Below are 14,972 nucleotides of genomic sequence, written 5' to 3' on the forward strand. Positions count from 1 at the left end.
ACACACAGACCAGACAGCTTCTATGTCTCCAGTAGCTGTTGCACAGAACTCATGTCGACTCCCAGTTTCGTGAATAGTAATACTCTTTTATTTATGGGTTTGTGGGTATGAAGAATCAAACCCCAGGCCACTTATTCAGGATATTTATGAAGTGTGCCTAATAGCAAAATGGGAAACATTTTCTTCTCAGCTCAGGAAGGTTTGTATTTTTAAACTCAACACTTTGGACAGACTCAACAAGAAGTTGGAGAAAATGAGTCTAAACAAATTGAAATAGAACAGGACGTGTGGATTAGGGATTAGAGTGACCCCAGCTGAGTTTTTCTGTTTATGACTTGGATCAAAGTACAACCAAGAAAAAAAAAAAGGAAAAGAGGCAGGGGGTGGGGCAGGGGGTAGGGTGGGGGGCTGGGACCTAATTTTAATGCCAGTGACCTTAGAATAACCAGCTCTGCAAAGTATCACTTTTCCACTTCCAGGATTTCTCTAGGGATTTCAAATAACAATTGGTTCCTTTCCTCCTCAGAGAGGACATCTGGAGAGTTTATCAATGGGTAGGAATTTGTCTCTCACTGTGAAGAGCCTGTGATGTCTCTCCATGCTCACCAAGGGAATTGGCTTTCTGAGCAGCTGCAGGCAACAGGTTTTTTTTTTAGACCCAACCCCAGACATTGGGTCTGAAGGGGAAATTTATAGGCCGGGTGATGTGCACCGTGAGCTCACACTTTTACTAGACAAATTAGATAGGTTTCAATCCATGCAGCTGTAAACGATGTCCTACAGAGTTCCACCTGATCTTTTACAGCTTTTCATAAATCAGTGCCTACTGGCCGCAGACCGCAGTCATTAAAAAGAAATCATGGAAATTACATGTTTGCTCAGGGGAAGCAAAAAATAACTTTCCTCCCCTGCTTGCTCCCTCCTTGTATTTGGGTTTGTGAATTATTCCTTTATGGGCTTTTATACCCTTGCATTAAAGAGGTACACGTATTTTCTTCCCATCAACTTGTATTTTAGCTGCCAGTGCTTACATACCAATTAGCACCAGGGAGAGGGGAACAAATGCCAGCTAACAACTACCAAGCCCGCTAATATCTCCTAATAATCAGCTTGTTTCAATACTGCCCTAGATTCATTAGGAAAGTTATTCTTATCCTGCATTTGCTTTATAAATAGCTCTATTTTCATGCTTCAAAAGTATGGGTAATATGTATTTCTTGAACCAATAAGTGCCATGACATCTAGGAGAGATCAATAACATTAGAAATGCATGCTGTAACATATTTAAATTTTATTTTATTTATTGAGAATAGTTTGATTGAATGTTAAGTCATTTCTTAAAGCCAAAATATTAATATTATTTTCTTTTGTCATTTTCAGTGTCTTTTGTAATTTAGCTTTTAAGTTTCAATATGCTGCCTGTAAACTATGTTGAAGAAGGAATGCCATACTTATGTATTTGAATGTGGATAAATACTAACCTTGATCCTTACATCCCTAAAATTAAAAGTCCAGATGCCATTAAATATATTAAAATATATTTATATATACTATATATTAAACAAATACAAATATTTACATTTGTAATAAAAAATAAGTGAATATTCATATTCATTGAAAATTATATGTAGTTAAATATTTCTTTTTAAATGATAAATTACTAAGAAAACATTACTTTGACTTTAAGATTTTTAACGGGAAAGAAAAATCACCTGGGTATGCAGCATATTTGTTTCCATGTAAAATGTTCTTTATAATATTTGTCAGAGAGCAAAATATGTCAGTTCAGAATTTGCGGTCAAAGTCATTTTGAGGACTGTGGCAGAATTGGGTTTTTGTTGTAGGCTTTATCATGATGTACAATTTGTCAAAACATCACATACTTGAAAAATATTGGTTTATGTACTCGAACATTAAGAGATTTTTTTTAAAAAACAGTATTTGCTTACAGCCATTAACAAAATAAATGAGTAGTTTTTGGCTTTTGCTTGTATTTCTGTTGTAAATTCATTAACATGATATGCCCATAGTGAGCAGTGCAAAAAAAGGCAGTCTTTACAATGATTCCAATGAACTCTATGTGACTGGGCCTTCAGGACCTCATTATACACAGATTAATTAGAATATTTAAGTCTTTATGCTGCAAAAATGCTTACTTTCCCTCTGCAACTTTAGCCTAATTATTTTAATGCATTTCAAAATTCTTCATGTCAAGGACTTAGGCTCCATGAATCACTTATAATATTGTTAAAAATGTATCATCAAAGACTGGGAAGAGGCCTCACCAAATAAACCACGCCCACAATGGCTCTCAACCTGTGGGTCTCCACCCCTATGGAGTAGACTGACTTTTTTATAGTGGTCACATATCAGATATTTTTTGTGTATCAGATATTTACATTATGGCTCATAACACCAACATTACAGTTATGAAGTAAGAGCAAAATAATTTTACGGTCACAGTATTAAGAAGGTGAGAACCACTGAAAGCTTGTAGATTAAAAAGCCAAGATGGCCGACATGACCTGCCTTTCATCCCAGTATGGATCCTTTTGTAACCATCTTCTATGGCTTTTATATCACAAACATTTTAAGAATGATAAACCGAGTCTTAAAGGAAAGGAGAGGGCTTCGTACCTCCTTACCATAGATCCACAGTCTAATTGTGTTTTTCTTCTAAATTTCTCAATGGCATGGTTTTACATTTTCTGTCATCAACTAGCTATCAAAAGGCCTCCTATAATTTCAGATTTGTCCCTCTAAAACAGTGTTTTCAACTTTCCTAATGCTGTGACTCTTTAATATGGTTTCTTATGTTGTGCTGATATCAGCCATGAAACTGTTTCATTGCTATTACTTAACTGTAATTTTGCTAATAGTATGTATTTTGATGTAAATATCTAATACTCAACCCCCCAGAGGGGTCACAACTCCAAATAGTTACTGGGAAAGAACCCAGAAAACTATCGCTGAAGTACTGGTCACTCTGTATTCTTGGTTTTATGACTCATAAAGTGTCATGTCTGGTAAGGTTTTGCCCATTATTTAATGATTCTTAGTGCTCCACTTTATCACAGGTGGGAGTGACTATGTGTGTTATGAGCTTGGATACCCATAGATGTTTCTCTGTCTTTTCCTTGTAGGATTAACATCTCCTGATAGTAAGTGACTGAGCAGCTCCCATTTAAGCAGCCTGAAATCTTCCCAAGGTGCCAACAAAGTTATATTCAACAGAGGCCTTTGACCATTTCAGTGAGTGTCTTGGCATTTGTACAATTTAAGTTGGTTACTTGCAGATTCTAACTAAGTAATTTAGAGGCTTCACCATGAACCTTGGACCTCATAGAAATAAGGAAGTTGCAAGGAGCTGATAATTATAGACTTGCTAATTGGAATAAAAATATCTCACTCTCAATCTATTAGAGCCACATATCTCACCCATAAAGTCTCATGGCATTCTATGACATGAACACTTTGTTAAGAATTACACTATGCTATAGGAATGAAAAAGGATATATTAGTGAGGAAAACTACAATCAATAGATTTGAAATTTATCTCCTAAGTATACAACTATGGCTGCTATTCCAAGCCTATAAGAACAGTACTATACATAGAGTTCCGGTTCCATCTTCCCCTCCGTGCTGACGTGGACTTTCAGCTTCTAGTGGCACTGGGTTTCATTGTGTAGAGAATGTTCATCTGTCTGGATCTTACCAATCTATCTCTTTCTTCCCTCTTCCTCTCTGTCCAGGAGAGGACAGGTCTCACAGCCTTCCAAATGTAAAGCCCCAAGAACTTGCTAACATGTTCCATCACTCTGCTCATTCCATTTGCTCCCTTGTCCTAGAGTATTTACATTGGTACAATAATTTGCTCTTCTGTATCCTAGCTTAATCCTCCTTTTAGACATTGAAATTGTTTCCTTATCTTGGCTTTGTTCACTTCTGCTCTTTCTAAAGTAGGGTTGACTCCAAATTGTTGAATGCCTTTTCCTGTGGATGAAGATTCACTTTCTATAGCTAATACTTAATCTTTATTATCACACAAAATAATTTCTTAGGCTCCTTACTCATAAGCTTTATAATTTCCTTCTAAATCCTATTTTACAACTATTTTATGCGGTGCAGTTTGGACATATCAACTGTAGTTGAGTTACTTCGCCGTTTAAAGTTTAACACTGCCAGTAGTTTATGGAAATTTTATATGCAATACTAAAGTAGTTTCTTACGTCCAAGGAACTGCAAAACTAAAACTAAACTTACATCCTTTCAAAATTCCTGAATGCTTTGCCATTTTCCCTCATATCCTGTGAGGCACGTGAGGTTTCTGATCATCCTTTTTAATTCCAGACTCAAGTGTAATCTAGGAGTGAAGGTTGCATCTGCTACCATGGGACTTAACATAACGTTATATGAAATATGCTTTTTAACTAAGACTGTAGTCTCACACAGTGGTACTGTCCACACACTAGGCATGTGCATGTGCATGCACGCACCCGCGTGCGCGCACACACACGCACACACACACAATCCAGAATGAAGAGACTGCTAAATATCATATTGCATTTTGTAACAGAATAATGATATTAGATTTTAATATATCACCAGAAAACTCTCACAATAAATAATAAATGACACATTAACTGATTTCTTAAGGACACAAAGATGCAAAACAAACTCTGGGAGAGGTGACAGCAGCTGCCTTTGCTTTCTGAAATGCTAAGTGTGCTGTAGGGACCAGAAGTGCCACCTAAGCTGCAGGTTGCTAAAGTGAAAGTGAAAATGGTCCCTTCCTCCCGCATCTTTACCTCCTCTCCAGAAAACAGCTACGTAAATCAAACCATGTAACTTCACTTCTTCAGATGCTATAATGGATTCCTTATGCCCTTGAAAAATGAATCCCAGTGTCTTCGTGATGGCCGCTTAGCCTTAACTGGTCTGGCCTCTGTTTGTATCTCCAGGCTATGGCAGAACCTTTCTTCACTGCTCTTCAGTAACACGCCCCCTCTCCCACCCATGTGCCTGTACCTCTAAATCCTCTCTCATCTCAATATACCTTCAATTCTTTTATCCAGTCCTAGAAAGATCTCTCTCTCTCCCTCTATCTCTCTCTCTCTCTCCCTCTCTCTCTCTCTCTCTCTCTCTCTCTCTCTCTCTCTCTCTCTCTGTGTGTGTGTGTGTGTGTATTGTCTCAGGATGAGGAGAGTTATGACTCTTTAAACATCTAAGTCATTACCAGCTTCAAGATCATAGCTCAAATCTATGTTCTTCAGAGGATTAATTTTCAACAGTAATTTATTTTCCACATAGCTATGTATTTCATCCTACAGTGTGCACTGCCGGCTTTATACTGTACATCTTATGCAGCATAATTGTCAATATGGTCAGTACCATCTGGTGTCCTCATTACACAGAGGATTAATAGTTTATATTATGTAGGAGGTAGGCTTATTATAAGCATCCACAAAAAATTAGTGAATGAATGAAAAGTGCCATTGGGGAAAGCAAGGCTTTTCGGACCTTCAAAAGACTCTAGCCATTCTTCTGAGTTGTAAGAGGAATACCAAATTGGTTATAAACAACTGATTGAAGTTATGTCTGTTAGGCTAAGGCAATTATGAGTTGTATATGAATAGATGCACAGTACAGGGAAAAACAGAAGAAGAGCTCAGTTAGGCAGTCAGTGCAGTAGTCTAGTTTGGAGATGAGGTAATAAAGGCGTGCTAAAAGTCACTCCTACATCCAATGGGCGAATGAGTGATTATTGGTCAATTTACCTCAACTCAACTAGAAAAACAGTAGAAGGAATGTGGCTAATGGGAGGACAGAAAAAGATGAATGTTTCATAATATTTGGGAGATACTTTGAAAACCACTGCTTGGAAATTTATTTTGAGGAATGTTAGAAAAAGAGGGATGCAGTGGTCCAAGATATGTGCTGATACAGGAGGTACTGAATGCACCGTCTTAGGTTCACCTGTTGAGAAAAAAAAAATCACTAGAGTTTTATCAAATACCTGGATTACAGTGTTGCTTCTTAAAGATTCAGAATCAGAGCCACTTTGGGAATTGGTCTGGTGATGCTTATCACCATGAAATGTGAGAAATAATGTTGTAAAATATTCTTATGGTAAAGGTCACATAGAAATGAAAATTATAAATACATACAGAGAAGACTGAGGTAGAAGGTAAGAAAGAAGGAGAAGAATTTGCTCATGATGGTCAGAGACACTTTCTCTAAAGATGACTAGAGACAACAAAGTGAGTAAGAGCGAATAACAATTAATTTTATCTTGCTGACAATATATCCTAAGGATGTAAACATTTTTAAAACTTTCAGTCAAGAGCTGGACTCCAGGTGAGAGTGGTATGGAGGAACGGGGGGCTAGAAGGACCCAGAGGATCCAGAAACCTCACAAGAAGACCATCAAGGTTGGCACATCTGTACCCAAGAAGGCCTGTACAAACTGCTGTACCAACCAAGGACAATACATGCAATAAACCTAGACCCCCTGTTCAGATCTAGCCAATGGACAGCTTATTCTCCATGGTTGTTGGGAAAGCAGGGGGACTGCCTCTGACATGAGCTCTGGTGCCCCCAATTTGACCACTTCCCCATGGCGGGGAGGCCCAGAGGCACAGAGAGAAAAAAGAAGCAGGCTGTCTGGATGAGACCTGATAGGCTATTGTCATATGGTGGGGGAGAATGTCCCCTTCTGTCAGAGGTCTAGGGAAGCAGAACAGGGTGAAAGAGGGAGGAAGAGTGGGAATGGAAAGATACAAGTGAAGGGAAAGCTATTGGGATGTAATCTGATTAAATAATAAAAATAAATAATATCTTAAAAACACTGCTTGAAAATTAAAGGAAGAAAAGAGTTCAATCAGTTTTGAAAAAAAAATACATAACCACCGTCAAATTGTGGGAACAATTTTTTAAAGGAAAAATATTGAAATCCTTGAGGGGCAACATGATGGTTGATAATGACTTTATATGGCTTGGCCTCCTAAGATAAATATATTTATAACATTAAAAAACCATATAATTCCACCAATTTTATATAATTTATGAACTAAAACCAATGGCATTTTACAGAAACGTACCTATATTTTCCCCTGAATCAATGGATTTTGGCTAAAACTTTGGAAATTATTCAGGTAGTTAATGCTATAGTAGCAAAAAGTCACTGATAGGAAAAAATCAGCTAAGAAAGTCTGTTTAAAGTTGAATATTTGTTTGTATCCAGACATACTATGATCTGATGCAAGATGATTTTCACTCACAAAATTGAGGTTAAATATCCCTAGATCCCATTGCATAATTTAGCTTTATATTGATAAGATCATCCAGTAGAAGGCTTAAATGCCTTCTTATGAGATGAAGAGAGTTGAAAAGTTGTTTTCCCTGCTATAGTTACTACTGAACAAAGATCAGAAGAAATGGCTTCAAGGTGTAAAATGAGGAACATATGCCCTGGCCAGCACAGGTCTGCAATCCAGCCAGTTGTTAGACTGTCAGGCGGATTTCCACAGAGTCTGCATTGTCTCTCTTCTTGTGAAGTTTGGGACAGAGATGAATCTTTATAGAGTAAGTTATGGTAAATTTTGTCTAAAGATACATCCATAAATTCTATTGTAGTGACTCCTAAATTTTATATGAAACTAATAAACCATTATTCTTATGTATTGACATTAAAAACATGATTTAGATTTCCCTTTTTTATTAAAAAATCATATAAGTTTTGGTCATTTATGCTCACTGTACTCAATTCAAAATGGACTAAACACTGGGCCATAAGATCTGAACAATAAAACATTTTTAGAAAATATAGTTTAAAAAACATCATTACATCGATGTTGGAAATAACTTTTAGATATGGTCCTCAGAGCAAAGGCAACAAGAAAAAAGAAAGTATTATTATAGCAAACTAAAAAAATTCTGTATAACAAGGAAATCATCAATGAATATGAAAAAGAAGCTACATAATAGATACATTATTACAAACCATATATCCAATAATAGGTTACTATCCACAGTATATAAGAAATTCAAACAACTCCCAAACAAGTAACAAACACCCCATAAATAATAAAGCATAGACAAAAGACTTGTTCAGACTTCCTATCCAAAAGGACCTGAAAAAGTTGTGATAAATATGTAAAAACATCCACCTGGCATTGAGACATGCAAATCAAAGTTACTATAAGATTATCTCACACTTGGTAACAGGTTTAATTAAAAATGTAGTCCATGTTAAGAGTTGTTGAAGATGTGGGTGAAAAGAAATATTGTTGGTGAGTATAGGAATCCATATAATATGGAATTTCATTTAAAAATTAAAAGTAGAGTAAAAATATTATCTAGTACTCCCAACTTTGGGTGGACAGCTAAAGGAAATTGAGTAATTATCTTGCAGTTATATCTTCTCTTTCATTTTAGTGATGAGGTAAAGTAACACAAGCACCAGAAACAAATGATTATTAAAATACATCTCGTGCATGTTCTTATTATAAACATATACATGACAATGTAGATGAATTTTGAGGATGTCATTTTAAGTAAAATACTTCACATATGAAAACTGTTTATGAACTCACAAGTGTAATCATAAATAGGTCCAACCCAGAAACAGAGAGACTAGAGGAAAACTGGAAGATTGTTATCAAAAGAAACACACTTGCACTATAAAATAAAAAGTGGTGGGAAGTTAATACATGCCATGGTGATTGCAGATACTAGTTTATACGTTTGGATATCGGTCTAGAATGACATTATGACATCTCATTATAAATTTAATTAGTTTATCTGAAAGTTAAATATTTAAAATAATAAAGCATTGATTAGTTGGATGGTGATAATAATTTTTATAATACATGAGCATAAAACCACATTACAGAACTTTAATATGTTCAAGAAAAAAATCACTAATGTGCATATATGTGTGTGTGTGCGTGTGCATGCGTGTGTGTGTGTGTGTGTGTGTGTGTGTGTGTGTGTGTGTGTGTGTGTGTGTATGGGTCCTCATTTCCCCTCTGATCCTATTTTCCAAAATGCTATAATCAGTGCTTGTATCTTAAATTTTACTGTTTTCTTCATAGTAGATTTGGGGGCACTTTTTTATCTCTTAAAATACTGCATCAAATATTTACATAAAACTCTGGTCAATACTACCATTAATCAAACTTCTTATGTATTCACACACACACACACACACACACACACACACACACACACACACCTATATCACATACGCACTGTCTGCCTGATATTTTTTGTTTGTTTTTGTCTTTTTTTAAAAAGGGATTTCCTGTTACTCTGGATGTCTTGAACTCTAAGAATGCATCTGAGAATGACTGTGGATTCATCCACCTCAGGAATGCTAAATTTACAGGTGTGCACCATCAGATTGTGCTCAACTATCGCAAGATGCTTTAGTCAAATAACTCACCCCTTTCCTTAAACAATGGAGAGCAAAATAAGCTGTGTGTTCAGCTTTTCTACTTCCCAGACTTAAGCTTGACAAGAGGGACACTTCTAGCCAAGAATCATATTAATATTTTCATCATCATTCTAAAGTCACATGAGAATCCTTCCTCAGGTTAAGGAGAGATGAGCCAATGTTGTCTATCCAGTACCTAGAGCTACAGTTTCTGGGAACACAGTTGGGAGGGGGAGGGGGAAACCATGCATTGAGAGGGGAGTGCAGCACGCAATCCCAATGTGTCACCTTGCTGCCGCGCTAGTGATGATCTTCAGACTGCCCGGATTCCGGATGAGTTTGTCCAGAATGCTGACGATCTGTTCAAACTTGGGTCTGTTGTTCCTGTCTTTCTGCCAACAGTCCAGCATCAGCTGATACAAGGCAGCTGGGCAGTCCATGGGAGGTGGCAGGCGATAGCCTTCATCCACTGCTTTAATGACCTATGCGAGAAGCAGTTTCCAGGGATGAAAGACATGAGACTCATTGGACTTCTTCATTCACACTGATATTTTACATCACCCTAGAAGATAATAACTGGCTGTATACATAAAAAAATCCAAGCCTCAAATTATTATATAAAGGCTAATGAGAGAGAGTAGTCTGTGTGTAATCGTCTTTTGCTTTGCCAGTCAAGGTAAAAATAAAGGTTCTATAATATAAGAAAATTTGTTGCTATTAAGAAATGATTATTTCAAGCCAGGAGGTGGTGGCTCCCAGCACTTGGGAGGCAGAGGCAGGTATGAGGCTAGTTCCACGACAGCCAGAGTTACACAAAAAAACCCTGTCTTGAAAAAATTATTATTTTATTATACAGAATATATATATATATATATATATATATATATATATATATATATATCTTGTATTGAATCATAAAAAATAAGTCATGATCAAGACTTCAGCCATATCACAGCTTTTCTAACCACAGAAATTCTCTTTGGGCAATGCACCATTGTTTTAAAACACCCAAAGCATTGAATTTTAAAGTTTAACGTAAATCAAAAACATTGGAAGAGTTTTTAATGTACAAAGTACTTTCTCCTTATTGATGGAGTTTCTGAATCATCCACCTGTGGGTTAAATCCTGAGAATTTTTATTCCAAACAAGTGAGTAGGACATGCTAAAGAACTGGTCCAGGTACTACGCTTGTAGATGCTTTGATATAACATGAATTTGGAAAAAAAATAGGTGGAAAACATAGTGTCATTTACCTAGCCTTATTATATGTAAAGACACTCGGTGTGTTTGAGAGTAAAAAAATATCTTTCTGTCAAAATAGAGTGGAGGTAATCTCACAGGCAGTGCCTTGAAATTGGCCAGCATCACCTGTTTGCTTTCTTTTAGGTTTCTATTCTTGCTCTAAAGTTCTGGTAAGCACAAAGAAGTGTACAAACCCCATATGCTGATAGTATCCTTTTACTAACAGTAGCAACATGTAATAAATGCAAACACAATTTTCTTCAAAAACTCATGTTATAACATAATGTTAAAGATTCTTTCCTCCTGCCCAACTCTTCAGGTTCTCTGATTAAACTCCTGTGGAAGTCAAGCACGTTCTTAAAAAAACATGGTAAAGATTATTCATTTTGTCTTTGCGAAATACTAAATTTAAGTAGGAAAAATGCTGGAACAGTTTAGTCAAGAAAGTTTAGTCAAGAAAAGATGGCAGATATATTCTTAATAATGTTAAGTGGAAACAGCTATTCATCAGAAATATTGTAAATTTTCCATGATACACACACACACACACACACACACACACACACACACACACACACAGCCACACACACTGCTTTATTTCATTCTTGTTAAAAATATTTCTATTGTTCCATTTCTAAATCCCTACTTGAGGGAAATAAGTAAAGCTGTAAAAACAAGTCAATTAATACCCTTGCAAGATATGGGAATAGCTTTATTCATCTTAGTACTCAGCTTCGATGTCACCAAACAGGCGCCACCTGGCTTCATTATGCTCCGCTTCCTTGCACAGCTTGGAGTTGTAATCTCAACTCATAACTCACAAACTACAAATACACACTTACATCCTGATTGGACATCTCCCAATATGGCCGTTCTCCATAAGACATCACTTCCCAGAGAACAATTCCATAGCTCCACACATCACTGGCTGATGTGAACTTGCGGTAGGCGATCGCTTCTGGTGATGTCCACCGTATTGGTATCTTTCCTCCCTTGGGATATAAAAAGCACATATATAATGAATACATAAATAATATAATCTGAACTCAAACATGATTTTTCAGGGTATTTGCTCTGAAGGAGAATATAGGCTTCTGCTAAAATAACTTAATGTTCAATTTTTCCACATTTATCATTCATTTATTTAATTGAACATTTGTCTATGACAATTTCATACATAGATGAAGTGATCTGCATTATTGGACACCCTATTCTCTCTCATATTCCTCCCAATCTTACTGACCTTTCTCCTTTTAAAACAACCCTGTCCAATTTTTTTTTTTTTGAGATCCACTGAATTTAGCAATGAGATGTTTATGACCATGGGTTTGGAACTATGCATGCAAGACTAATGGCCAAATTATTTGTTCACAGCTAAAGATAGCAACCACTCTTCTCCTAAAAGCCAGCAGCAGCCAGCACTACAGCAGGGAGTGGGAGAGCCTAGTGGGTATTTTCTAAGCCATCATTAGAAAACTTATCTTTAAAACAAAATGTACCCTTAAAATGATCAGAACCCTGAAATCATAGAGAAATTATAAATTGCTCATGTTGACACATTTAAAAATCAACTGTGTCATACTAAATAGTCCCAGTGTTGAGGTATCTACAACTTGATCCACTCTCTTAGAATTAAAAGAGATCACAAATAAATCTTTATTGATTTATCAAGAAATCTTAGTTCAGGAAAATGTAGCATGTTGGAGGCTTGTTACTCACTGAAGTTTCTGTCACTGGGCAGTAGGTTTGTACTAAGCATCCACTAAGGATGGTGTGTCTGATGCTTAACAGTGTGATCCCTCAGCATCCAATTCTTTCCTCTTATTCAACTCATTTCAGTTAGACGATTAATTAACACACATTTAGTGCTACATAAATTCATTAGGTGAGGAACTAATGAAAAGTTCATTATTGATTAGAAAGAACTACTCAAATTTAGCAGTTTTGCTGTCAATGCTATGCAAATTTGGCTTTAAAATTTTTTAATTTCCCCCTTGTCCTGTTGAGGCAGTATCAAGTCACTACAGCTTTAAATGCACATAGAGGAAACGGACTTTGAACATATTTAATTGAAAACACAAACTGCAGAAGAGGATTAAAACCAATAAAAGGACTGAGGATAAAAGGAAAACAGGAGGATATCATCACAGATTATTCAAGTCCTGCCTGGTAGATTCAAACTTTTTGTACACACTTTTTGTACAAAGACGTAGCACTGTTATAATGAACTAGTAAAACGTCCATTGATGTAAATAAAATAAAAATATAGTGTTCCCAAGCTGTAATTTGAAATCCCAAGCCCATGCAAGCTAAATATGTAATAAAACAAAGGTTATGAGCCTAGCACAAGTAGGTCTGTGCAGACCACACAGAATTGGTGCTTATATTTAGATTCATTGTCTTGGCGAGAGATCAGGCATTCAAAAAAGCTTGCTTGTCTTAGTTGAATCCTTTTTTTTTCCTGAGTTCATGCCGCCTTAACTTCACACTGTTGTCTTTTTCTTGGGAGACCTCCTCATCGCTTTATGTGGTTGGACCCTCTTCTCAGCTTCCTAAAGTGAATAGTGTATTACTATTGTCTATGCTAACACATGTAGAACATCTCTCCTTTTCCTCTCTCTGCAGCCCAGCACTTATTGGTCAACCATTCCTCTTCATTCCTCCACCCTCCGTCCTTCCTTGGTAACAATAATTTCATATTAATTTTTATGAGACTGGCTTTAGTAGAATACACACAAACCACTTAGCACAGAATTTCCCAGATCCATCAGTGTTGATAGAAATGGTAGAATTCTATTCTTTTCAGAGTAGGATATTCCATTGTGTTACCATGCTAACTTTCTTTCCTCCTCTTTATTCCCTGACATGCCTATATTTGGTGAGACTGAAGAACATGGTTGTCTTCTCAAAATTTTAAGGACACTTAGTCCTTGCACATGTTGGGTAAATTTAGAACCAGCTTCTCTAAAAGACTGCTATTGCTATTTCTAACGAGATTATTCCAGGGGCAGGGACTCTGTATTCTGAGATGCCTTTATTCCCCCTGTAAATGTAAATGATATTAGTGATCCTATGATACTCAAAGTATCTCTATACAGTATTAAAAGTCCACTGGGGAAGGGCATCATCTCTGTGGGCGACCTGGGGCTTCAGATGACACATGGCAGAGGACAAAGGACTGTGAACTGTTTGCACTTGCTGTTCCACAAGCTCACTCTTTTTGTAGATACTGTGCTCTTGTTCTGGGATTTAACTTCATTATGAAAATCAAAAATCCGACTCACAAGGGCTAGTTTATTTATTGCACTTGTTGCTTCTTTTTATTTTTTTTTTATTTTTACTTTATGTTCACTGGTGCTCCCCCTCCATGTGTATCTGTGTGAGGGTGTCAGATCCCTTGGGACTAAAAGTACACAGTTTTGAACTGCGTTGTGGGCACTGGGAATTGAATCCAGGTCCTCTGGAAAGGAGCCAGTGCTCTTAACTGCTGAGCCATCTCTACAACCCCAACAACAGCTAATTTAATTCCTAGATTTTGATAATATTTTGATATATTTTCTGAAATTTTCCATCATTGTTCTCTCTTCTTTTTCCTCTTGTAATTAATTGCAAAATTTATACATCATGGTGCCAAGCACAAAACTTTCTCCTTGATTATCACCCACTTCAACAGTTTATTTCAAATTTTAAAGTTTCTATTTTAATTGCTTTTTCATTTATATATCTGAGAAATGTATTCAACTAATTCCTTTTCTTAAATAATTGACAAAACCGGGTTTCAATATAGTATGAAAAATATTCCATGAGTCAATGTACTCTCATTATTTGGCCCATGTGATGCCTGACAGCAAGCTAACTTTATTGATGAACTTAAACTCGAAACAGATTTCCTAATTTATTCTTTCTCAGTAAAATACCACACAGTATTCAGATTATTTTATAAGAACAGTTAGTTATACAAATAATTTATATGATGCATTTCCCATATTTTAATACATTTTAAACTAGTCACTTATTGGAGTGCTTTCTATATCCATATTTAAACTCCTCAGATATTGATGCATTTGAGAAAAGTTCTCAGACACTTAGAACAATCCTAGAATCAGAGCTTATGAAATATATATAAAAATCTCAACTTTCAACTGAAAGTCAGAAGAATCTAAAGTTAATGCCTGCTCCCTATAGATAAAGCATCAAACTGGCAGTCATCTAAGCAGCCTCTGTCTGTGTACACCCCTAAGGACTTAGGTGCCAGGCAATATTCAGTTATTTGTCCCACTTGAGTACTTCATT

At 36.3% G+C, this 14,972-nt stretch overlaps 1 protein-coding gene across 2 annotated transcripts in view; it reads right to left on the reverse strand.

Annotated features, from left to right (window-relative positions):
* Epha3 (EPH receptor A3) overlaps positions 1-14,972 on the reverse strand; it is a 322,281-nt gene that overhangs the window by 11,572 nt on the left and 295,737 nt on the right. For both annotated transcript variants that reach the window (XM_051150116.1, XM_051150115.1), the window contains exons 14-15: positions 11,522-11,671; positions 9,725-9,918 (exon numbers count right to left, since the gene is read on the reverse strand). In XM_051150116.1, the coding sequence (XP_051006073.1) occupies positions 9,725-9,918; positions 11,522-11,671 (344 nt within the window). The remainder of the gene's footprint in view (positions 1-9,724; positions 9,919-11,521; positions 11,672-14,972) is intronic.

This window comes from Acomys russatus, chromosome 8 (assembly GCF_903995435.1).
Source record: "Acomys russatus chromosome 8, mAcoRus1.1, whole genome shotgun sequence".
Taxonomy (NCBI): Eukaryota; Metazoa; Chordata; class Mammalia; order Rodentia; family Muridae; genus Acomys; species Acomys russatus.